Raw genomic sequence first — 26193 nt, 5'->3', positions numbered from 1 at the left:
TGTCAGAGTCTCACTCTTTTGCCTGGGCTGGAGTGCAGCGGCATGATCACGGCTGTTGCAGCCTCGACTTTCTAAGCTCAGGTGATCCTTCCACCTCAGCCTTCCAAGAAGCTGGAACTACAGCGCTTGCCACTACGCCCGGATGATTTTTTTTTTTTAATTTAATGTAGAGACGAGGTCTTGCCATGTTGCCCAGGCCGGTCTCGAACCCATGGACTCAGGTATTCCTCTCGCCTCCGCCTCCCAAAGTGCTAGTCTGTCTACTTCTTAGTAGGGTTTCCAGACCTTAGTTAGGAATCTTCATGACTGGTCTTTGTCATCCAATCGTTCTTCATACTGAGGCTGAGTGATCTTTAAAAGGTTTAATTTCACAAATTGTAGTTTGACATTTTCCTCATGACCTAAGGACAAAGATAACACTCTTTAAGTACAGTTTAACAGGGCTCTTTATGTCCTTGGCTCTTGACAAGCCCTCTTTGAATGCTTCCTTGCTTCTGTTTCAGGATCTTTTTGCAAGCTGTTCTCCAGCAATCCCTTTTCTTCCTCTATTCCTACTGCTTTTTGTTTGTTTGTTTGTTTGTTTTTGAGTTGGAGTCTCACTCTGTCGCCCAGACTGGAGTCTGGGCGCTCCCGGCCACCGCAGCCTCAACCGGCTGGGCTCCAGCAGTCCTTCCACTTCAGCCTTCCAAGGAGCTGGAACTACAGACACGCGCTACCACGCCCGGCTCATTTTTTGATTTATTGTAGAGATGAGAGGTCTTGCCATGTTGCCCAGGTGGGTCTCGAACCCGCGGGCTCGGGCAATCCACTCACCTCAGCCTCCCAAAGGTGTGGGATTACAGGCTGAGCCACCGAGCCTGACTTCTACTGCTTTTTAACTTGGCTAATTAGCGTGGGTTCTTTAAGATTCAGTTTAGTGACCCTAACATTCAGGAAACCTCTCTCCCCTGACCACCTTCCCCAACGTTGAGTAGACCCACTCTAGGTGAACCCAGAAAAATGTCTAATGTCTAACCCAACCAGCACTAGTCACAATAACTTGGGCTTTTAACTCACTAGAAGATTTTAATTATAAAATTAAACATTAGACATTATTCTGGGTTCCTGTCTTTCCTACTTATCTTATGGTGTTGGGAGCCAGCCTTGGAGGCCCGCCTGATTGACAAAGTCCAGGTGCGCTGAGGACCCCCCAGGCCGCAAAGCGAGCCTGGACAGCTGAGGCCCTTCTGTCTTCCGTCTTTGCCGTTGGTATGGCTGAAGAAATTCTGTGCAGTTGTGGAAGAAGAAAATGGCATGTTTATGCGAAGTACTCACAGCTAACCTGGAAATGTCATGGTTCATTTTTCCATTTCCCACTATGCCACTTGGCCTTTTCTAACATATGCAAGGGTTAAACTCTGAAGCACATCAAGAATGCTTTCTTTCACTTGGCTATAAGTTACTAGATATTGCTTAAGTCATAAGTGATATAAGTATATTCACTCCTTATTTGATTTAGAATTATGTAGTTTAGTGTTTAGACATAAGGTTTTTTAGAAGCACAAGTTTATAGTAAGTTCATTATGAATTCATTATAAGTCCTAACACTTATCTAGGAGTTATGTAGTTGATTTATAACACTGTTTTCACTGACTTAGGATAAAGATTAATCGTTAAGGTTTTTACTTAATTCAATAGTTAAAACTCTAAGTTAACATTTATAGAATGGGTTTTCACTGAACTCATAATATACTAATCAGACACTTTTATGATAACTTAGCTAAAGACGGAAAGCAACCTTGGGGGCCTGGGAAACATTACTAAAAGCTTCTTTTGAGTTTTCTTTAGAAACAAGCACTGCAGGATAAGAGAAAAGTAACGGAGACACCTGGACAAGAAAGGCGATTACAAGCTCTGAAGGTCATAAAGCCCCAGAAGGAAAACTATTGCTAAACTTTCTAGAGACAGTTCAAGGACTGTAATTCGGGACTTTGGACTAAAACTATCATCTTTGGCCTTAGGAATATCAAGACTCATTGTCTGAATGTTTATAGGGTTCTTGGCTTGTTTGTTGCTAAGACCACTAGATGATGGTAACTTGTAGAGGATATGTACGTGAAGGAATTTTCTTTGTCTTGCCCCTTTACAAATGGTATAAAAGCTCTGTGTTAACTAACATTAAATTGTCATCTGTTCAGGAAGCAGGTGTCTGGGTATAATATTTTCGCCCTTCGCCTATCCGTCTCTCCTTCAGGAAATCTCACGACCCTTGCGGGGCGGGACCCCCGCAAGTGGCCCGGACAGCTGCTTCCTGAACATTATGGTAATATACCTGCTGGCTTTTCTCCATGGTGAGCTCCTTGACAGCAGAGACTTGTCTTGCTCATCTTAGCACATCAGTATGCTTATAAAGATTTTTCCAAATGCACAAAATAACGACTCCCAAAGTAAAAAGCCAATTTCAATGTTAGTGTGGGTTGCATCTTATAAGGTAGAGCAAACCAGGTAAAAAAAGTATAGAGACTCTGGCTATGGCCTCTGATATCAAGAACTTGAATTACAAAGAATGGGGAAAAATATTAAAAGCTTTTCATCTAGTCAGCCATGGTGGTGTGCGTCTGAGATTCCAGCTACTTGGAAGACTGAGGCAGAAGGATCGCCTAAACCCAGCAGGACGAGGTTGCAGGGGCTGTGAGTGTGCTACTGTACTTCAGCCTGGGCAACCAGAGTGAGACTCCAACTCAAAAAACAAAAAAAGTTTTCATCATTTAAACAAATGAATGTGACCAAATAGGTAACTGGTATCATACAGAAGTATCTTAAGTAATGCTCAATTTCTAGAAAACTAATTTATAATTAACAAAAACTCTCCCTATAATAATTACAATAGATGCTATTACTCTGTTGCCAGGTATGCTAAGCACTTTGCATTGGTTATTTATTTTAATTTAATTTAAATTTCTGCCATTTAATCTAAGTAAAAACATCATAAAGTATACAGCGAAAGACCCCAAAACAGATACCAAAGCTTTGGAAGGGTTTCTGACACATTCGCTAAAAACTTTATTGAGTCGGCATAGGTTATGCTTTGCAAAATTCAGGACATGTTACTTCTATTCTTTCTGCTTCCCTTTTGTCTCCAAGAGATCGCTATCTGAACAGTGGATTCCTGGACTGTATTTAGCTTTGATTGTTAAAAACATTCTGCATTGGTGTAGTCTTTTCATCTTTCAAAGGGCACCTACTTATAATACCTTAAGGTAGATTTTACCATAAAAAAATGAAGGGTCATTTTGAAAAAAAGTAGAAACATTTTGTCCCTCTTAAAATATAACAACATAAATTTGATTTTGATGAGCCCAAATGAAGATGATGCCAATAATCTACCAGCTCCAAGGGCCCGTGCGTGCTCCCTCCGAGGGGTGGAGAAAATGGGGTTGATGAAATTAAGGAGCGGGTATCAAAGATGTCAAGGGGGCCATGAATCAGGAAAGCTGGGGTGCAGTGCCCCCATGAAGCTCTAATGGCTGCCCTCGGGGCCATGGGAACCACATTTTAAGACAGAAGGGTGCCTCTTTATTCTAATCTTTGAGAAGCTTCTTTGAGAAGGGAAAACATGCTATCTCCTTCGCTGCCAGCTTCCTACCAGGCTCATTCTCTCCCAAACCCATAAGCACTGCTTTCAGGGAAAGGAGAGCAACTATTGTTGCTGACTGCACGGGGAACCCACTGGACCCTGTGCCAGTGTGCAGTTTTACAGACTGAACCACACATAACAAAGGAGCGACAGCATTCTGGAGAAAAGAGGTATAATTTGCGTGAAAAACACTAAATGAAATGTAAGTACAGTTGGCCCTCTGTGGGTTCTGCATTGATGGATTCAGCCGTGGATCAAAATTATTCAGAAAAAAAAGAATGACCGCATCTGTACCGAGCATGCACAGACTTTTTTTCTTGTCATTATTCCCTAAACAATACAGAACGACGACTACTTACATAGTATTTACATTGTATTCAGTATTCTAAGGAATCTAGGGGTGATGGAAAGTATATGAGAGGAGTTAGGCAGTGGGGCAAGATGGCTCAATGGAGCCCTCTAGCAACTGTCCCCCCCGGGTAACAGGGACATTGGATTGAACAACTTATGAAGGTGGAAGAAAGCACCTCATGAGAACTAAAAAGTCAAGTCTGAGATCACAGTACCTGGTTTTAGCATAATAACAAGAAAAGACACATGGAAGAGGGGAGGATGAACAGCCTTGCCTTGGCTGCACTGCCCACCCCCAAGCACGGGCAGCACAACCCGGAGAGAGAATTTGTGTGCTTGGGGGAGGGTGGGACTTGGCATTGGAACTCAGTGCTGCCCTGGCACAGTGGAACGCAGCAATGGGCAGCATTCCACTGGTGTCCATGGAGGAAGCATTGAGACGGGCTCTGAGCCAGAGGGGAATCTGCCATCTTAAGGGGAGGAAACCAAGTCCTAGCCTGCGTCACCGCTGGTTGACGAAGGTGGCCTTGGTCTCCAAACGAGTTTCAGAGGCAGCTAGGCCACAGTGACTGTGTTCCTTGGGTGGTCCTTGTGAGTCCTTGCTGGTCTTGAAGTCTGTGGGCTTAGGGTGCGCCCCAGCAAGGTAACAGCGGCAGATGTCACAAGAGAGCTGGCATCACATCTCCCCCACCTTCACATAGCGCAGCACGGACAGAGACCTCTGCATGGAGGAAGGCGAGGGGAGGGAACAGAAGACCTGGTCTTGCAACTGGGTAGCAGCCCAGCCACAGGAAAACAAAGCACCAGGAAGAATCCCGAAGCCCCTGTTTCCAGACCATCGCTCCTGGACTGCACTTCTAGACGCACCCCAGAAAGGAAAACCACTTTGCCAGAAAGGAAACTACTCTCTTGGAAGGAGAGACCCCACTTCTGGTTGGCTTCACAGCTGGCGGAGTAAAGTGACCTTGGACCTTGAACGAAGGAAAGAGAACGGGGGACCTTGCCTGGGAACCCAGGAAATTCTCCCTTATCTTCCCCAGGTCTATCAGGGCTGAGGTCTCAGTGTACCTCAGCTTGGGGCACCCTCTAGTCTACAGTGGCCACAGGCCTAGGGAACCCCACTCAGTCCCCTTTGAATTCTCGGAAGGCCTGATGAAGGGCAGGTACACACAAGGCCAGACTATGAAGACTGGAATAAATACCTGGCTGTCCAATGTTCAGACATTGACTCACATCCATAAGCATCAAGAACATTCAAGAAAATTTGACCTCAACAAATAAACTAAATAAGTCACCAGTGACCAACCCTGGAGCGACAGAGATATGTGACTTCTCAGACAGGGAATTCAGAATTGCTGTTTTGAGAAAGCTAAATGAACTTCAAGAAAATACAGAGAAGGAATTCAGAAATTTATTAAAGAAATTTAACAAAGAGATTGAAATCATTTAAAAAGATGAAACAGAAATCCTGGGGCTGAAAAATATAACTGATAAACTGAAAAATGCATTACAGTGTTTCAATAATGGAACTGATCAAGCAACAGAAAGAACTGGTGAGCTCAAAGACAGGCTAGTTGAAAATAGGAAGTCAGAGGAGAAAAAAGAAAAAAATACATTTACAAGGACTAGAAATTGACTCCAAAAGGGCAAACCCAAGAGTTACTGACCTTAAGGAGGAAGTAGAGAAAGATATAGAGTTAGAAAGTCTATTTAAAGAAATAACAGAAAACTTTCCAAACCTAGAGAAAGATATGACTATCCAGGTACAAGAAATTCGAAGAACACCAAGCAGAGTCAACCCAAAAAAGACTATTTCCAGGCATACAATCGAACTCTCAAAGGTCAAGGACAAAGAGTGGAAAAGCAGCAAGGGAAAAGAAGCAGATAACTTATAAAGGAGCTTCAATACATCTGGTAGCAGACTTCTCAGTGAAAACTTTATAGACCAGGAAGGACTAGGATGACATATTCAGCGTGCTGGAAAAACAAACAAAACAAACAAAACAAAAACCCTTACGACTGAAAAAACTGTGCCCAGAAAAGCTATCTTTCAAAAACAAAGGCGTATTAAAGACTTTCCCAGACAAACACAAGCTGAGGAAATGCATGGCCAACAGACCTGCCTAACAAGAGATGCGAAAGAAGCTGGGTACGGTTGCTTATGCCTGTAATCCAAGCCCTTTGGAAGGCTGAGGCAGGAGGATCATTTGAGGCCATGAGTTCAAGACCAGCCTAGGCAATAAAGTGAGACTTTGTCTTTACACAAAAATAAAAAATTAGCTAGGCATGGTGGTGTGCACCTGTAGTCCTAGCTACCTGGGAAGCTGAAACGGAAGTATCACCTGAGCCCAGGAGGTCAAGGTTCCCATGAGCTATGAGCCATGAGCCTTCCCATGGCACTCTAACCTGAGACCCTTACCAAAAGAAAGAGAGAGAAAGAGAGAGAGTGAGAGATGCTAAAGAGAATTCTTGAATCTGAAAGAAAAGGACGCTTATGTGCAATAAGAAATCATCTAAAAATATAAAACTCATTGGTAAAACTAAATACACAAATTCAGAACGTTCTAATATTGTAATTGTGGTGTGTAACCCCTCATACCTTTAATATGAAGACTAAAAGACAATCTATCAAAAATAATAAATACAACAATTTATTATGTGATAGGCAATATAAAAAACTATAAATGGAGGTAAGGTGTAGAGATTTTTAGTTTTTTTCTTTGCTTTATTTTCTTTTTGATAAAAGTTAAATTATTATCAGTTTAAAATAACTTGTTATAATATTTCTTTTTGTAAGTCTTATGTTAACCATAAAATGAAAACCTATTATGGATACACTAAAAATAAAAAACTAGGAATTAAAATATACTACAAGAGAAAAAATCATGTATCTGTAAAGAAAGACAGTAAGAAAGGAAGAGAGGACTTTAAAAACAACCATAAAACAAGAAAATGACAGTAGTAAGTCCTATCAATAAGACCACTGAATGTAAACACAAACTAAATTCTCTAATTAAAGGAAGTAGTCAAATGGACAAAACACAACAAAATCCACAAAACTCACTTCAGTTATAAAAACACACAGAGTAAAAGTGAAGAGATGGAAAAGGATATCCCATGAAAATGAAAACTGAAAAAGGGCAGGAGAAACATATTAGTTTCACATAAAATAAACGTTAAGTAAAAAACTGTCATTATATAACGATAAAGGGGTCATCCAGCAAGAATATATAGCAATTGTAAATTTATATGCACTCAACATCAGAACACTCAAATCAATAAAGTAAATATTAACAGGTCTAATGGGAGAGATAGACTGCAACACAATAGTAGGAAATTTCAACACCCCACTTTCAGCAATGGACAAATCATTCGAGAGAAAATCAGCAAAGAAATACTGGGATTGGCCAGGCATGTTGGCTCAAGCCTGTAATCTCCGCACTTTGGAAGGTCAATGCGAGAGGATTGCTTGAGTCCAGGAGTTTGAGACCAGTCTGGACAACTTGGTGAGACCTTGTCTCTACAATAAGTCAAAAAATTAGCCAGGTATGGTGGCATATGCCTATAGCTCCAGCTCTTCTAAGGCTGAGGCAGAAGGATCGCCTGAGCCCAGCAGGTCAAGGCTGCAATTGCCATGAGCATGCCACTGGACTCCAGCCTGGGCGGCAGAGTGACACTCCGACTCAAACAACAACAACAACAACAAACAAACAAAAAGAAATATTGACATTAAACTATACTCTAGCCAAAATGTACCTAACTGACAGTTACGGAACTGTTTTATTCTACTGCTGCATAATGCATTCTTCTCATTAGCACATGGAGTATTGTCTAGAATAGACCGCATGTAAGTCCAACAACTGTCAACAAATTTAAAAATAATCATATCAAGTAACTTCTCAGACAAAAATGGAAAAACAAAATCAACAACAAGGGGAACTTTGGAAACTGTACAAATACATAGAAATTAAACAACCTGTTCCTTAACTATCATTGGGTCAATGAGGAAATTAAGGAAAAATATAAAAAATAATTTTTTCAGCTTATTAAATTAATTTTCCTTAATTTCCTTAATATAAAAAATGTTTGAAACAAATGAGAATGGAAACACAACACACCAAAACCTATGAGATATAGCAAAAGCGATATTAAGAGGGACGTTTTTACCAATAAATGCCTACATCAAAAAAAGTAGAAAGATTTCAAATAATCAACCTAATGATACACACTTCAAAGAACTAGAAAAGCAAGAACAAACCAAACCCAAAATTATCAGAAGGAAAGAAACAATAAAGAGCAGAAACCAGTGAAATTAAGACTAAAAAAATACAAAAGGTCAACAAAACCAAAAGTTGGTTTTTTAAAAAAAAGATAAACGAGATTGATAAATCTTTAGCTAAACTAACTGGGAAAAAAGAAAGAAGACCCAAATAAATAAAATAGAGGCAATAAAAAGCAAGACTTTACAGCTGATACCACAGAAATACAAAAGACAACTGGGGACTATTATGAACAACTACATGCCTGTAAATTGAAAAACTTAGAACAAGTGGGATTATGCCGGGGGGGTGGGGGGTGGGGGTGGGCACACCTCATTAACAAGGGTAATTGCATAATGAACATTTGTATACTTAACCCTGAATATAAAAAATTTTAAAAAAAGAAAAACTTAGAACAGATGGGTAAATTCCTAGACATCTAAAACCTACCAAGATGGAACCATGAAGATGCAGAAAGCCTGAGTAGATTAATAACAAGTAATGAAATCGAAGCAGTAATTCAAAGCCTCTCATTAAAGAAAGACCCAGGACTGAAAGCCTTCACCGCTAAATTCTACCAAACATTTAAAGCAGAATGAATCCCATTTCTACTCAAACCATTCTAACACATTGAAGAAAAGGGAATGCTTCTAAACTCATTCTATGAGGCCAGCATTACCCTGATGCTAAAACTAGACAGACACAACAAAAGAGAACTACAGACCAATATTCCTGATGAACATAAATGTAAAAATCCTCAAGAAAATACTGACAGACCAAATCCAGCAAATTAAAAAGATCATTCACGATAATAAATTGGGATTCATCCCAAGAATGGAAAGGATGATTCAACATATACAAATCAATAAATGTCATATGTCACGTTAATAAAGAACAAAAATCGTATGATCATTTTAATAGAAGCTGAAAAGGCACTCAATAAAACTTAACATCCCTTCATGATAAAGGCTCTCAACAAACTGGGTATAGAAGGAACATATCACAAGACAATAGAGATCATATATGACAAACCCATAACTAGCATAATACATCATGAGGAATAATAAAAGCGTTTCCTCTGAGATCTGGAACAATACAAAGATACCCACTTTCACTACTTCTATTCAGCATAGCATTGGAAGTCCTAGCTAGAGAAATTAGGCAAAAGAAAGAAATAAAGGACATCCAAAATGGAAAGAAAGAAGTAAAATTGTCCTTGTTTGCAGACACCATAATTTATATTTAGAAAAACCTAATCTGCCCCCCAAAACTGTTAAAACTGGTTAAGTTGCAGGATACAAAATTAATATACAAAAACCAGCAGTATTTTAATTCTGCCAATAACAGTAGTGAACAATCTGAAAAAAAAAATCAAGAAAGCAATCCTATTTACAATAACTACAAAAAAAAATCTAGGAATAACATAAACCAAAGAAATGAGAGCTTTCTACAATTAAAATGATAAAAGAAATTGAAGAGGACACACAAAATGGAAAAATGCCGGGCTCGGTGGCTCAGCCTGTAATCCCGTGCCTTTGGGAGGCTGAGGTGGGAGGATTGCCTGAGCCCGTGGGTTCGAGACCCGCCTGGGTAACTTGGCGAGAGCTCATCTCTACGATAAATCAAAAAATCAGCTGGGCGTGGTAGCGCGTGCCTGTAATTCCGGCTACTTGGAAGGCTGAGGTGGAAGGATCGCCAGAGCCCGGCAGGTCGAGGCTGTGGTGGCCGGGAGCGGCCACTGCACTCCAGCCTGGGTGACGGAGTGAGACTCCAACTCAAAAAAAAAAATAAAGGAAAAACATCCATGTTCATGAATTGGAAAAATTAATATTGTTAAAAATGACGATACTACCCAAAGTGATCTACAGAGTCAATGTAACCCCTATCAAATACCAATGACATCATTCACAACAATAAAAAAATTCTAAGTCACATGAAACTGCAAAGACCCTGAATAGCCAAAGCAATCTTGGGTAAAAAGAACAAAGCTGGAGGCATCACAATGCCTCTGACTTCACAGTATACTACGAAGATATTGTAACCAAAACATCATGTTACAGGCATAAAAACAAACACATCAACTAATGGTACAGAATGGAGAACTCTGATATAAATCTATGCATTTACAGGTAACTCATTTTCAACAAAGGTATCAAGAACATACACTGAGGACAGGACAGTCTCTTCAGTAAATGATGCTGGGAAAGTTGGATATCCATTTGCAGCAGAACACAACGAGACCCCTATCTGCATATGGATATCCAGTTTTTCTCGCCATATATAAAATTTGATTCAAAATAGATTAAAGACTTAATTGTAATTAATTAAATCTAAATATAAGCTCAGAAACTACAAAACTACTAGTAAAAAACATTGGGAAGATGCTTCAGGGGATCAGTCTGGGCAAAGCCTTCTTGGAGAAGACCTCAAAAGCACAGACAACCAAAGCGAAAATGGACAAATGGAATTTCTTCAAGCTAAAAAGTTTCTGCACAGCAAATGAAACAATCAACAGAGTGAAGAGACAACTTACAGAATGGGATATTTGCCAACTCTCCATCTGACAAGTTAATAATCGCAATACATAAGAAACTCAACTCAATAGCAAAAAAACAAAAACAAAATAATCTAATTTAAAAATGGGCAGCTGAATTGTACCCTACATTTTAAAAAAAATCCAAAATATGAAAAAAATGAGAAGAGCTAAACAGACATTTCTCAAGACGTACAAATGGCCAACAGGCATATAAAAAAATGCTCAGCATCACTAATCATCCTGGAAATGCAAATCAAACCGCAATAGGATAACATCTCACTCTAGTTAAAATGTCTGTTATTAAAAAAGAAAAAGACAGGAAATAACAGCTGCTGGCAAGGATGTGGAGAAAGGGGAATCCTGGTATGCTGTGGTAGGAACGTACATGACTACAGGCGCTGTGGAAAGCAGTGTGGAGATTCCTCAGGAAACTAAAAACAGAATTATCATATGATCCTGCAATTCCCTTAAGTTGGAATCAGCCTAAACACCCATTAACAAATACATGAATAAAGAAAGTGAAGTATATATACACAATGGAATATTAGTCCTAAAAGAGAAAGAAATTTTGTCATTTGCAGCAACATGGAAGAAACTGGAGGATATTATGTTACATGAAATAAGCCAGGCACAGAAAGAGACAGATCACATGTTCTTATTCATGTATGGGAACTAAAAACATTGATCTCATGCAGGTAGTCCATACCCCAGTTGGTTACCAGAGGCTGAGAAGGGTAGTGCGGACAGAGGGATGGAGAGGCATTGATTACTGAGTACAAAAATACAAGAAGATAAAAGGAGTATGTTCTAGTGTTTTGTAGTACAAGAGAGCAACTATAGTTAGCTATAATTTATTGTATATTTCAAAATAGCCAGAAGAGGAGATCTGGATTATTCTTAACACAAAGAAATGATAAATGCTTGAGATGATTAATACCCCAATTACCCTGATTTGATCATTACACATTATATGCTTATAACAAAATATCACATGTACCCCATACACATGTACAACTCTCATTTCTATGAAAAATAGAAATAAAAAAATAAAGCATATGAAAGGATGTGCACAGGTTATATGCAAATACTACACCCACAAATACAAAGGATGACTATATATACAATAAAAGACCTTACTGTGTTGCTTTTACGCCCAACTACCATTAATAACATTATGGAAGGGCTACTGTTGTTTCTGTTTTTACATTATTTGGTTTTATTGGTAGTTGGGCATTTAGATACGTTGTGGGAAGGTGTGTAGAAATATATAACAGGGCTGTGCGATAAATCAAACAAGCAATTTCAATACATAGAAAATTTAATTTGAAATAACTTAAAATATTTCATCATCAAGAAGTTTTAATTCACTGCCTTGGTATAAGAGGCTTGAGAATGTTTGGGTCTGATCTCAAGTTAGTTCAGGGAAACAGAAATAACTGAAAATTCATGTATACACGTGTGTGCATATATAAACATACACACATATACATACACAATACATACATGTATACACATTCAAACTACATATGTAATATGTATATATACTCAAGAGATATGTAATCAGGATATATAGATTCAAGATATGTAGGGATTATATATCTGCAGATAGATATATTAATATCTATTCACACATAGATATATAGTTATCTATATTTATATATCTATCTGTGTGTACATATACATATAGATAAAATCTACCATCACTCATTGGTAGAATTCTCTAATTTTTTGCATGCACATATTTTGGAAAACTCACCCTCCAAAAGGGCACATTAATTATATGTATAACAGATATCTTCTCCTCCATTTTTTAATTTAAAAAATTTAAAACTGGCTGGGCACGGTGGCTCGAGCCTGTAATCCCAGCATTTTGAGAAGCTGAGGCGAGAGGATTGCCTGAGCCCAGGGGTTCAAGACCTGCCTGGGCAACTTGGCGAGACCTCGTCTCTACAATAAATCAAAAATTAGCCGGGCGTGGTAGCGCACACCTGTCGTCCCGGATACTTGGGAGACTGAGGCAGGAATACCTGAGCCCAGCAGGTCGAGGCTGTGGTGGTTGTGAGTGTGCCGACTCCGACTCAAAATCAAATACAATAAAACAAAAAATAAAAACTTTAAAATTAATTTATCTCTATTCTTCCACTTTTAACTATTGTAGTCTTCTTTAAGGTTGTTAATTCAGGGAATGAAACTCACTTTTTGTGGAATCAGAGATGATTCTGGGCTAGAAGGAACCAGAGTGTGTGTTTGGGCCTGTTTCCTGTCTTCAGGCAGACAGATGAACTAAGGCTACCAAGGACGGACTGTGTTCTGCTTAAAAGGTTGCATTTCTCAGCTATTGGAGTACAAATATCTACTTCATGAAAGGGGATTTTCTTAAAATAATCTTTTCTTGAGCTACAGACACAGTAAAGTAGCCATGGACACCTAAGTTTTTAGCTTGTTTCCAATCTTTTTTTTTCCCCTAGAAAATCTCCTCCAGAGTTAGTAGCAGTAACAAGCGTGGAAGAAAGAAAAACGTTGTTCTCCATGCGAGTGAGACTATTTCAAGCAGTTATGTCTTTTCAGCAAAATGTTTTGTGGAAATTTCTTGGGAGAGCAAACTTCCCTTTGGGTCACACCCAAAGGCTAGTGTTCTTAGATATATAGAAGTTCACTTGGGGGCTCTAGAGTCTCTGATACTTTCACTATTGTGTGGTCTTTTAAAATGCAATTTTTAAAAACCTGTGATTTGCTACATGTAACAAGTTGTTAAAAATTACTGACAAATATGCCTAAAATCAAGCATTAAGACCATAAAAAGCCCTGAAAATTTTCTTTTCATAGGGAACTTGCACAGAAAAAACATATTTGTGTTATGTGTATATATAAGTATTTTTATTTCCTTACCTTGCCTCTGTTATGGGCATACAACTTAGGAGAAGATGCTTTTCTTTGCTTATTTTGGATTGCTCAGGGATGCTCCTAGGTAATATTTGAATTGTGAAGGGCTTTGTTTTACTTATTTTGAGTGGTAGAAACTGCAGTTCTTAATTTGTGAAGAATTAACTAGGTGAATAAATAAGAAAAATACAAAAAATAAGGAAAATACATAAACTCCAGTTATGAGGTATTTCAGATACAGTGCCAGCGAACGTTCTTGTTTCCACACTTTGCAACTGCCAGGTCTCTTGCTTCAGTCTTTCTGTCCTTACGTTTGGAGAGACACAGAAGAGTGTGAGATAAAAGCCCCTTTTGAGGACGTGAGGATTACAGTAGTTCAGAGCAAAGTCAGAAAAGGAAAGTGAAAAAGCAATATTTATATGACTTTGTATAAGAACAAAAATATTTTCTTAGAGAGTTGTTAAAAGTTTTAGTCCTATAAATACTCAGTTTTATAGGGCACATGATTGTCTGTGTGACTTCTCTTTCCAGAGGGAGGCTTTTGTTTTTAAACACTAGGAAAGCATGACTTATTCAAATTAGATTTTCCATACTATATTTAGTTTTACAGATGTGTTTAGTTCTAAAACTGTGGTTTACTGTATTCTGGGGAGAGCACGTATATAAAAAAATCCTGGGAGATTCTTACACCCAACTCAGACATGGTCAATTTTAACATTCCATTGTGATCTCTCAATTCCTGCAGCTTATTGCTTCCATTTACTAGAAATCTCTAAATTCTCTGTATCTTATTTTCAATGGCTGGAGTCTGAGAAACTGACCCATTATCACTTTTTCAGCATAGCCAAGTTTTTAAAATTTCTTATAGCTTTTTTTCTTTTTCTGGAAGTTTCTGTTACATAGCAAGAATCAGGAATTCTCAGCAAACAGATTTCGTTATGTATAATGCATGTACCAGCAACACACAGATCACACATGATAGGTTCTCAGTCAACGTACACAGGCATTCACTCAAGGGGTAAACCAGTAACAAGCCAAACATACAACATGTGCAAACGTACAATTGACAGCAAATTATGTTAGATCCTAATGTCATTTGAATATTAAAAATGAGCTGGGAGACAGCTCCTGTGATATTTGGTATGAAAGGTCTATGCTGTAATTTTCACACAGAAGTAGCTTCATATCACATCTCGCGAGTTTCGTATTGCACAGCAAAGGACCATGCTGAATATCATGCCAAAGATCTGAAACAGAAGGAACCATTTGTTAGTGACTTTCAAATGTGTCCTGATTGACTAAAATGTCAGCAAACTGCCTGGGTGTCTAACTTGAGTTAACAAATAATTATAGCCAATGATTACGGGTTATCATTGACATTTATATATATGTTACTTAATGCTTGCTACAGGGTAAAGATTTCCATATTAACTCTGCTTGAAATGCATTGTTATATTATTGTTGTGAAAAAATAGCAAGGCTGTGCTTGAAGAAAAGGGCTTTGTTTCAGAATTATATAACAGTTCTTAATCATTGTGAAAGACTGACACACTACTGGTTTCGGAATTTTATATTCCAGGTTAATCCTAGACCTCAATTATATGATGCATATTTATTTTGAAAAATGCCTTCCTTGCCATGTGTTATTTAAGTATGCTTGCTGTCTAAATAGTTTTCTCTTGCTGAAGAAGACCTGAATTTTTACGATAATGATCACATATAAAAAGTGGAGCCATCACTTCTTTCCTGGTCCATTTCTAAGGCAAATGATGCTTCACTGTGTAACTCAGTGGTTTTACAGAGCATAAAAGAGGTGTTTGGTCTATGACGTAACTGACTTCTATTTCCTTTTGGATAGTTCTCTGGGAAGTTAAACGTTTAGGTGAAATCAATATCCACTTACATGGTTTGAATGGAAGGATGCCAAAGACCCTTCTTATCGTCAACGATTTCCCCCCAAATCTCACAGAGCCTGTGGAGCCCTGTCTATGGGGACCATTTTATAAACGACTGTCAATGCTTGTTTTAAAAACTGGTCCCCAAACTCTCTGATTCTCTGCTCAATTCCATTTTAAGTCAGTTTAGGATCCGGAGATACTAAATTCAACAAGGCACGGATGGTCAGTTGTTTTGGAAGGGGAAGGGCAGACTTAGGCGAGGGCATAGCCAGGAGTGGCACCAGGGTGTGGCAGGGGAGACATCTAATGGACCTTTTGTTAATGAACTATACTGTGCAACTCTCACCTTACAAAGAAAAGGACTAAAGAAGAAACTCTGGGGGTGCTGACTCAAGACAGCCCCCCACGGGCGCTTCCTACTTTATCACGCCTGGAAGACTGAATGCAGCCCCTGCCCCATTCTGGCTGTGCTCTAAAGGGATCCCCCAGAAAGAAACTTCTCAGTCTCAGCCTGCTGCTGACACGAGTCAGGGGTCACCGCTTCCAGGCTGCTCATTTGTTGAGATTGTAGAATTGTTAGGAGGGTCTACTCGATATCGCCATTATGTGGAATGTTCTCAAACTTCCTGCCTTGGGATTGTCCTTGGGGGAGCTGCGGCATGGCATCCAGGCCAGCTCCAAGCAGGTGGAAGGGTCAAAGAGCCACCCTTGGATTTGGAGAGCCTCAGCACAGGGTTTCCGGCCATTGCTCTATTCCTCTGTGCTCCAAACACAGAAAAGGGGGAAGGTGCTTATAAGTCCCCCGAGAACTGCCAGTTCATTGCTTTCCTCACAGTGACCACAGGTCCTGCTTTGGTTTAGGCCATGAGTTAATCTATATAAAGGGCTAGAGAGTAAATGCTATCTTAGCATGAGCTGTTATCACCCAGTCCCTGACAATGAAAATAGCCTCTTCACTAGCCACCCTGACTCCCATCTTGCCTCCTTCCAACCCTTTCTCCCTCCTGTCCCACAGATCCTTCTGGCCCTTAGTGCTGCTTTCTCCTTGAGAATAAAGCCTACAGGCTCAGAGGGGCACACGACCTCAAGGATGTGGGAGCCATGCTCTCTCCTTGCCGTCTCTTGCTACTCCTACCATACCTGTCCACTACTCTCAGAGGTACACTCTTCTTTGGTACTTTAGAAGCACTTAGCTGTAGACACCCAGGTTCACAGTGCTTCACACCCTCTCATATGCTATTCCCTCTGACTGGTTTCGGGTTTGGGAACACTCAGATCATGGAACGAGCTGGCATTTATTGAGTGCCATATGTTCCCGACACTTCATGTGCATTAACATGTAGCAGCCCATTTAATCTTCACAAAAATCTTGTGAGATTAGTATATTAAATTCCTCATTTTACAGGTAAGGAAATTGAGGCATAGAGAAACCAAGAAACTTTCTTATGGTCCCAGAGCTTGTAGCAGCGGAGCCAGGATTTGAATCCAGACTGTGTGATGCCAGGGCTCGACTATTAATCACTATGCTATGTGAACTCTCCAAATTGTAGGTGAGAGAAATGGCTCTGATATTGTGTTATTCAAATGTGTAACAGTAGAAAGAGACCTAGAATTTGAAAAGCACTTATCTAGATAAGACTGGTAGCCTTAAAATGGAACGTTTTGGCTGGGCACGGTGGCTCAGGCCTGTAATCCCAGTACTTTGGGAGGCCGAGGTGAGGGGATCGCCTGAGTCCACAGGTTCGAGAACAGCCTGGGCAACTTGGTGAGACATCTCTACAATAAATAAAAAAATTAGCTGGGCATGGTAGCGTGTGCCTACAGTTATGGCTACTTGGAAGGCTGAGGTGGAAGGATCGCCGGAGCCCAGCGGGTCGAGGCTGCGGTGGCCATGAGCATGCCACTACACTCCAGCCTGGGCAACGGAGAGACTCCAACTCAAAAAAAAAAAAGGAAAGTTTTCACAATGATAAACTCAAGGTCATAATGAATAAAAGTTTAAATTTGTATTATATTTTAGAGGACAGAATACTGATGCATTACTTAATTAGCTTTGTTCTTAGATGTACGGTGAACAAAGGTCTTTGTTCTTCATGATAATTCTCTTTTAAGGTACTGCCACATCACACTTGAAGAGAAATAAGATGCAAAGGTTCAAAGCTTTTTAGGGGGCAAAAAGACATAAGTTCTAGAACTTTCTTACCGTGAGACCTGCAATTCCGATCCCGACAATTCCAATGAGCTGGAGCTTAACACTGATTATGGTCTCAATTTCATCAATGCAATTCTGCTTTGGGAGACAAAAAAAAGTCAGGAAAAAAAAACTGATTGTAGGTGTGAAAATCATCACCCTGGTCCAATTCTTTCTAATTCCATAGATCTTCCTGTGAGAGTTAATCCATGTCAGCTTCTACTCATACTTAAACCATTCCTCTTGGATAACATCATCCTGACAACCTTAAAGCAAAATTGTAGTAGGGTGAAAAAAAATACAGTCCTCTCCTTTGGTGGGATTTTCCAACTTAGGCTGCCTCAGAACCCTGAAATTTGGCTGGAAGAAGCTATTTCTCTGGTATCTGAAGCATAAAAAATGTGTGACTTCTTACTTTCAGGAACAAAAATAAGTAAACTATCCCTAAAATAATAATTCCTTGTTTTCATATGGTCCTTTAGAGTTAAAAGACTTCTACGTACTTGATCCAACTTACTATCCAAGGTAGGTATTACCCATTAAGAAACTAAAAAGTCTGCACAGGTTTGCAAAAGGAAAGCTACGATTTAGGAAAGGTAGGTCTTGGGAGCTAAGAGGACCAATCTCTTTTATGGGGCTGGGCTGGGCAGATCTCTATCCTTTCATTGGTCCCCATGAGTTCAAAAGACTTTCATGAATGAGGGACAAATTGGACAGGGAGCAGAACTGATCACCTGAACTATTATCAGTTCCCTCAAAAGTGTCTCTTTGGAGTCCTCTTAAAAGCAGAGGGATATCTGGGTCAGATATGGTGGCTCACACCTGTGATTCTAACATTTTAGGAGGTCGAGGTGGAAGGATTGCTTGAGCCTATGAGTTTGAGACCAACCTGAGCAACATAGTGAGACCTTGTCTCACAAAAAAGTCAAAAAAATTAGACAGGTGTGGTGGCACACACCTGGAGTCCCAGCCACTCAGAAGGCTGAGGCAGAAGGATCACCTGAGCTCAGGAGATTGAGGCTGTGGTAAGCCATCATCATGCCACTGCATTACAGTCTAGGTGACACAGTGAGACCCTGACTCAGAAAAGCAAGAAACAAAGAACAAAAAAACGTAGAGGACTGCTCTCCATCTAACTGTGTCCTCAGGCTGCTTTTCCTTAGGGTGTCACCTCAGGGTGTCAGCCCCCTCAAACACCCACATGAGCTGCGTGAAACCCTTGCTGCTTTCCTTAAGTCTCCTCTTGCACTCACTCATTCATCATTCATTCATTCAACAAACAATTCTTGAGTATCTGCCTTACAACTGTCACTGGAAGGGAGTGGTGGATGCAGAGACAATAAGACACAGTTTCTTCTTCTCTCAAGGAACTCATGGCTTAGGGAAGGACACAGACTCACAAGGAATAACTGTAGGGCTGAGTGTGTGGTGCCTCAAGCCTGTAATCCCAGCATTTTGGGAGGCTGAAGCGAGACGATTGCCTGAGCCCAGGGGTTCGAGACCAGCCTAGGCAACTTGGTGAAACCTTGTCTCTGCAATGAATCAAAAAATTAGCTGAGCACGGTGGCACACGCCTGTGGTTCCAGCTGTTTGGAAGGCTGAGGCGGAAGGATCACTTGAGCCCAGCAGGTCGAGGCTGCGGTGGCCATGAGTGTGCCACTACACTCCAGCCTGGCGACAGAGTGAGACTCCAACTCAAAAAGAAAACCAAAAAAAACCAAAATACAACTGCAATACAAACTGGTAAAAGTTTGAAAACCACTGCTCTGGACAGGACCCCTTATTTACTGGAGAAAATGGGAGTCAGACCGCAGCAACTCTTCTAACCTTCTTCTCCTGTACACTCAGACCTTCCTTTCCTGCAGGGCAGGCACGTCCTGGGTCGCGAGCATATGAAGGGGACAAGAGCACAGCTCTCCTGACTCCCGCCCCGTCATCTGAGCCAAAGAGTGTCCTTCTCTGTCGAAAGCCAGCCCCTTCACTGCACTCAGCTCCTTAGGAAATAGCCTTCTTCCCTTATTATATGTTCAGCCTCTCCTCCATTGACCTGACTGCTCCACATAACACCACACTCCGGTTCTTCAGTCTAAACAAGTAAAACAACCCTTTCAGAACACTGTCCTCCCCTGGCTCCTCCCACAGGCTGCTTTGCCTTTCACTGCTTATTGTCGAAATTTGGAAAAGAGACGTTAAAAAAAAAAAAGAAAAAGAAATACCTGTACTCCCACCACTGAAGACAAGAACTCTCATTGTTGGTGATTCTTGCAGACACACTCACACGCTTAATTCATTCTTGATATTCCACCGTGTCCTTTTTTAACTTAATATGACAACTTCTGAAATGTCTTGTTTTACTAAACGTTCTTTGAAACCATGGTTCTTAATGGTGGTAAAACACTTCATCATATGAATGTACCGCAGTTTATTTAAACAATCCCTTACTCTCACATATGAAAGGCCTACCCAATATTTTGTTTTTATGAATAAAACTGCAATGAACACGGTTGCACAAGTACTTCTGTCCAAATTTCTGATTCTTTTTCTTCAGAATAAATCCTAAGAAATAAAATTTCTGGATCAAAGAGCATGAATATACTTAGCTCTCTAGTCTTACATAGTCATACTGACCTCTAAAACGACTGCACCAATTTCTTTTTTTGAATTTTAATTTTAAATATGTGGGGTACGATTCAGGGTTAGGTACACAAATGTTCATTATGCAGGTACCCTTGTTGATGAGGTGTGCCCCCGATTGTACCAATTTCTCTGAAAATGCTCATTCTGCAGCATTCTTGCCAAACTTACATTAGTAAGAAAAAAAAGTGGCAAATTTTATAGGTTAAACAACAGCATCTCTTCATTTTAATTTGCTATTAATTTTTTTTATTCTCATTTTTTGAATCAGGGGTCTCACTCTGTTGTCCAGACTGGAGTGCAGTTGCATGACATGGCTCACCACAGCCTCAATCTAGGGGAGCTGGGACGACAGGTGCACATTGCCACACCTGGGTAATTTTTAAAATTTTTTTGTGAAACGAGGTCTTGCTATGTTACCCAGGCTGGTCTCAAACTCCTGGGCTCAGGCAATCCTCCCACCTTGGCCTCCCAAAAGTGCTGGGATTATAGGCGTGAGCCACTGCGCCTGGCCTTCATTTGTTATTAATTTTTTAAATCCCTTTTGACTACCTACATTTTTAAATGTCTTTAATGATAATCTAGATTTTGTCTTTTATGAGTTCTCTTTGTGTGTCCTTGGCCCAAAGCCAAACCACTTGAGAAGGTGCCCTTTTTCTTCATGTCTCCCTTCCAACAGCCTGGGCTCTGTCCTCACACCCCTTGGACAGCTACTTCCTTAAATGCTCAGTCCTGGCTGCTTTTCAGCACTTAGTGGACCTTCTTGGACTTCTAGCCTCCCACACAAACCATCATATTTCTGCCTCAGTGCGGTGGCTTCTGCTGTTCTCTCTGCAGGTGGGCCTCCTCTTCCCAGTCTCCTGCTTAATGCTTGCAAAATTACTTCTCATTCTAGAAGATGTGACCCCCGTCAGCCTCCTCCAGGCCTCCCGCCTCTGGCCCCTCCTAAGTATCTCTTCCCTCTGTGCCTTCACAGTACCACACATGCTCTATGCGTGCCTCTACGACTGCACGGTGTCTACTTTTGTGCTCACCTCCACTGTTAGACTGCAAGTTCCTCGTGAGTAGGGACCTCTCCTCATTAATCTTCGCATCCACAGTGCCGGCCATAATGTAGGTGATTGAACAACACTGAACTGACCTCAACACCAGCACCTGGCCCTGGGGACCATTCCCGTCCCCCCCGTGGTGTCTCCTCACTTATGCCTGGCTGCCCTCCCAGCTTCCTCCCTTAGCAACTCTTCTTCTGTCCACCCTTAGATGTTCTTGTCCCCCAGGACTCTATCCTCATACTTCTCTTCTTCCAAAGCTAACGGATCCAATTCATACCTTATAGCTCTAAGACCATGAAGTAGGAACACTCAGACCTCTTTTCCGAGCCACAAACCGGTTTTCAACCACCTACTGGGTATTTCCACTCGGAAGTTTCACTGGCTCCTCAAAATCGCCATGTTAAACACCAAACTCATTTTCTTTTCTCCACAGTTGGCTCCTTCTCGTCTAATCCTTGACCCAACAAGTGAAACTATTAGCTGGTGGGTGGGGATAGTCAGAAAGCCAGCAGTGGATTTTCTCCTCTCTGTCCTGTAGATGTGACTTTCTGAATGGCTTTCTCCCCTCTGTTCCTGTAGCCCAGCTTGTACCAGTCACTGTCCCCAGGCTGCCAATGGGGCCAGCAGCCTTCCCACAAGGGTATTCTCAGCTCAGCGGTATCCTTTTGCATCAGTCCTCCACACTGCCACCAGAGCAAATTCGGTCAAAATGCAAACCCCATCCCAGATTCTACCTCCATGACTTCCTCAGCTGGCAGCACGAAGGCTAGGCTTGCGGCTTTTCAGAAGAGTATCCGAGGCCCTTTGAGAACGGGTCCCTTCTCTTTGAAGTACTTGTCTCCTGCAGGCACCCTGGGCCTCACCTGGATGCAACTACCTTCTCTTGCCTCCAGGCTTTTGCCCTACTCGCTTTGCCTGGACTATCCCACTCTTGTTCACTTACTGAACTTACTGAACTCCTACTCATCCTTCCAAATTCATCTAAGAATCACGTCAGGGAAGCCCCCCACTCCCCCCATGAACCCTGGAATCCTACACCCCAGGTGAGTCTGCCATGCTCTCTCCAGTGCAGCCCTAACTCAGCCCGTGTGGTGCAACTGGTTCCCCTGCTTGTCTTCCACAGCCAGACAGGAGCACTTTGAGGAAGGGGCCGTGTCCTGTTCCTTCCAACCAATTCTGTAAGCGTTCAGGGGCGATTCGTGACATGAGCTGGGGTTAAAATCCTAGCCATCCCTCCACAGCCAAGGACCTAAAGCATCTACATCATTGTCTCCACCGTCGCCCGGTTCCCTCTTTGTTTCCCACATTGTAGCTGCGCTTTTCCCAATTACTTCGCTGAAGCTGTGTGACAAGAGTCATTAGTGACCTTTTTTTTTTTTTTTTTTGAGTTGGAGTCTCACTCTGTCGCCCAGACTGGAGTGCACTGGCGGCTCCCGGCCACCGCAGCCTCGACCTGCTGGGCTCCGGCGATCCTTCCGCCTCAGCCTTCCGAGTAGCTGGAACTACAGGCGCGCCCTATCACACCCGGCTAGTTTTTTTTGATTTATTGTAGAGATGAGGTTTCGCCAAGTTGCCCATGCAGGTCTCGAACCCGCGGGCTCAGGCAATCCAATGAGTGACCTTCTAAGCAACAAATCCAACAGACTCTCTTCAGTCTTCATTTACTTGTCCTCTCCCCAGCACTGGACTTTACGGGCGAACCATCTGCTCCCTTGGCGTCCCAGACACCACTCTTTGGACTCTGACTCCCTGACTCCTCCTTTATGGTCTCTTGCTCTGGCTTCTACCCCTTACATGATGGGGCACCTGCTCGTTTCTTACTCCGTGCACCCGCCCTGGGGGCTCCCATTCCTCCTATGGCTTCAGCTCCTGCCTGCATGCTAAGATCCCCACACCTGTGTCTTCATCTGAGACCACCCGGTAAGCCCAGTCACCTGCAGTACAAAGCTGACCAGTGCTGCAGCTGTCATTGGCCTCCAGGATCTGCTCCTTCTCCTGGACTCACCTCTCTCTGTGAGTGGAACCTCGACCCACTGAGTCACCTAGGCGGAAATCTGGAAATCTGAGCCTCCCTGCCTTCACTCAGCACTCAACACCCTGCAAGTCACCCATTATTGTCGATTTTACTCCTTGAACATGTCTTGAACTGGCACTTCCTCTCCATCCCTGCTGTTTGTGACTTGTGGGGCCACTCACTGTCTCTCACCAGGGTGACAAAAGTGCGACCTAGGTGGTCTTCCTCCTTCGGTCTTCACCCTTCTCCCCTGCATACCCAGTGGTCTGAGCATTCTCTCTGCAGCGCAAACCCGATGATGCTCATTCTCTGCAAAAGCGATGCCTTCTTCGCGCCTCCAGGTGGAGAGCTATGCCTCCGTCTGCCTCCCCCCAAATGCTGCTCATGGTCCCAATTTTCCCACAGTCCTAGAATATCACACCGCCGTGCCTCTGTTCCTGCTGCTTTCTGGGCCTGGGATGACCTTCCTTTATTCAAGAACCCCCTCCTTTATGCAGTTTCCTGAACTCTACCCTGTTTCTAGAGTACCCTGTACAGACTTCTCACCTGGCACTGTCGCCCTTGACTAGTCCTTTTCATATCAGGGTTCCCTGAAGCTGGCATAGGACCCTGACTCACAACACTCGATAAATGCAGCACTTATCAAGTGCTGCGACTCCCATAGAGAGGGGTGAGGCAACATTCTTGGGCACAGACTCTGGCCCTGGTGAGCTTGATGAATACCATAAGTATGGGGCATTATTCCCGGCAAGTCAGCGTCCCATTATTTCCCAGAGTACCAGGGCCTGTGACCCAGCACTGCTTCCCTTATTTCACATGGAACAAAGCTGGGACACAGAAGCCACTGGGAGAAGGCCTCCTAGAATCCCTCGGAGGTAAGATCCGAGACTCCTGCTTCCTCACCAAAGGCAAAAACCATCTCACACGACAGATAGGTGGGAACCTTGGTAGAAGCCAACTTACCTTGTATCCTAGAAGCTCCTTTGGACATGTGGGTCGGACCTGCTCCGAGCTTTCTTTCCCACAGCACTGAAACTACAGAATCAGAAAAGAGACTTAAGGACATGGAAGGAGAAGCAGCAACTACAAGAATGGGCATCTCTGCTAAGGACTTGGGGTGCAGAGGCGGCCAAGCAGCGACAAGGTCCTGTCACTGCTACCCAAACTGCTATTTCTGGAATGAGAGCAAAGAACCACATGATCCTGTTAGCAAAAGAAGACAGTGACTTCTCTAAAGCTGTCTGAGTTTTATGATGGGAAGTGACTCAAGGCAACCCAAGCGAGACCAGAAATGAACGGACAGAGTCTGTGTAAATTGCTGCTTTTTAGACAGGAGTTGGGGCCTTCAGAATCCTTCTTGCAGATGGGGAGCTATTTCACCTGCTGAGGAGCTAAAGTTTTATAAGCTTCAGGAAGGGCTCATTAACTGGGGACAGGCTGGGAAGGAGAGAAGTGGTTACAGTAAACTCTAGAGGCCAAACGGCCGGGTTTAAAGACTGGCCAGCAGACAGGTCTGATCCTTTAAGACAAAGGAACCTATGTGCTGCTTGATGTCCTTGGAGCAGCTGAGGCCAAACAGTACATACACATGGACGCCTTCCAAGATATTCTTGTCACGGACAAGAACTCGGTACCTGAAGACACTTGGCTCAGAAGTTCATCGCTACTTATCCATATCATAGTCTGTAAAAATCAGAAGGACTCTGACCTGGCCCAACTCCTCTAGAAAGCTTACTTGACTCACTGTCTGTAGCTCTGAGCGCTCCACGGACAGCACAGCCCCACTGAGTGTTCCAGAAGGGAGTGTGGCTTCCCCCGTGACCCTCTATTCTACAAACGAGGGAGAGGAGTGGCTATCAGGGAGGCCCAGTAACTTGCTCAAGGTCACAAAGCTGTCAAGGGACAGAACCAGAGCCAGAAATCAGCTTTCTGACCTAAAGTTCACACGGGCGCCTGTATACCACAACATTACCCTTCGGGAAACCCTGATATTTTTGGGGGTCGCTTCCTCTGTGTTCTTGCTTATGCTCCTCTGTCTCTTGGGGCCATGTATCTTGACTTTGTCTTGCGAGCACGGTGTGGCAGCTTCTCTCTCGTCGAGGGTCCCACACATAATGCAAACTGTGGCTCTCAGAAGAGCTAGAATACGATGCTGCTACTTGGCTTTACTAAATTTGTTTTTATTTTTAACCCGGGTGATTAGCGAGAACCTGGCTCCTACGTCATCTCCAGAAGATGTGGATTCAAGGAAGAAGTAAAGGTACTCACCGTCGAGTGGAAGGTAATGAGGGTCCCATTTCCCCTTCCCCTGTCTTTAAGGTAGTCGTTATAAGCTTCTTCATACATGGTCTGAACATGCCGTATAGCCTGAAAAAATACCAGTGAATGGGAAGTTTCAAACATTCTCCTTTCTTCAGGAAAAACCCCCTCTTTCAAAAAATACTGGTTTTCCATATGTTTATCTGTATTTTAAGACAATTTGGCATACATGGAGTAGATAACAGATTCTGGAGTTTCCAAGATGCTTACATGGAAGGATAGATGGAGACTTGTTCTCATGGACCAGGAAGATTACTTGGAGTGGAGGTTCCCAAACCTGACTGGGCCTCAGCATCAACTGATTCCTGGGCCCCACTCAGGGTGATTCTGATACACAGCCTGGGTTGGGATCCCTGCAATCTCGGTACACGCAGGTTAAAAGGACTCAGGTCTTTTTATGACATGGCTTAAAAGGCATTCACCATCAAGGAAATACTCCT

The 26193-nt window shown here is 42.2% G+C and overlaps 1 protein-coding gene across 1 annotated transcript in view; it reads right to left on the bottom strand.

Annotated features, from left to right (window-relative positions):
• Nucleotides 1–13561: 13561 nt before the first annotated feature.
• Nucleotides 13562–26193, bottom strand: part of TSPAN2 (tetraspanin 2) — a 29416-nt gene continuing 16784 nt past the window's right edge. Inside the window, exons 4-7 of the mRNA XM_008056900.1 lie at nucleotides 25703–25801; nucleotides 24398–24469; nucleotides 17747–17830; nucleotides 13562–14892 (exon numbers count right to left, since the gene is read on the bottom strand). Coding sequence (XP_008055091.1) covers nucleotides 14827–14892; nucleotides 17747–17830; nucleotides 24398–24469; nucleotides 25703–25801 — 321 coding nt within the window. The 3' untranslated portion in view covers nucleotides 13562–14826. The remainder of the gene's footprint in view (nucleotides 14893–17746; nucleotides 17831–24397; nucleotides 24470–25702; nucleotides 25802–26193) is intronic.

This window comes from Carlito syrichta, unplaced genomic scaffold (genome assembly GCF_000164805.1).
Source record: "Carlito syrichta isolate Samal-C Ts95f unplaced genomic scaffold, Tarsius_syrichta-2.0.1 Scaffold302570, whole genome shotgun sequence".
Taxonomy (NCBI): Eukaryota; Metazoa; Chordata; class Mammalia; order Primates; family Tarsiidae; genus Carlito; species Carlito syrichta.
This window is presented reverse-complemented; position numbering and strand designations above follow the sequence as displayed.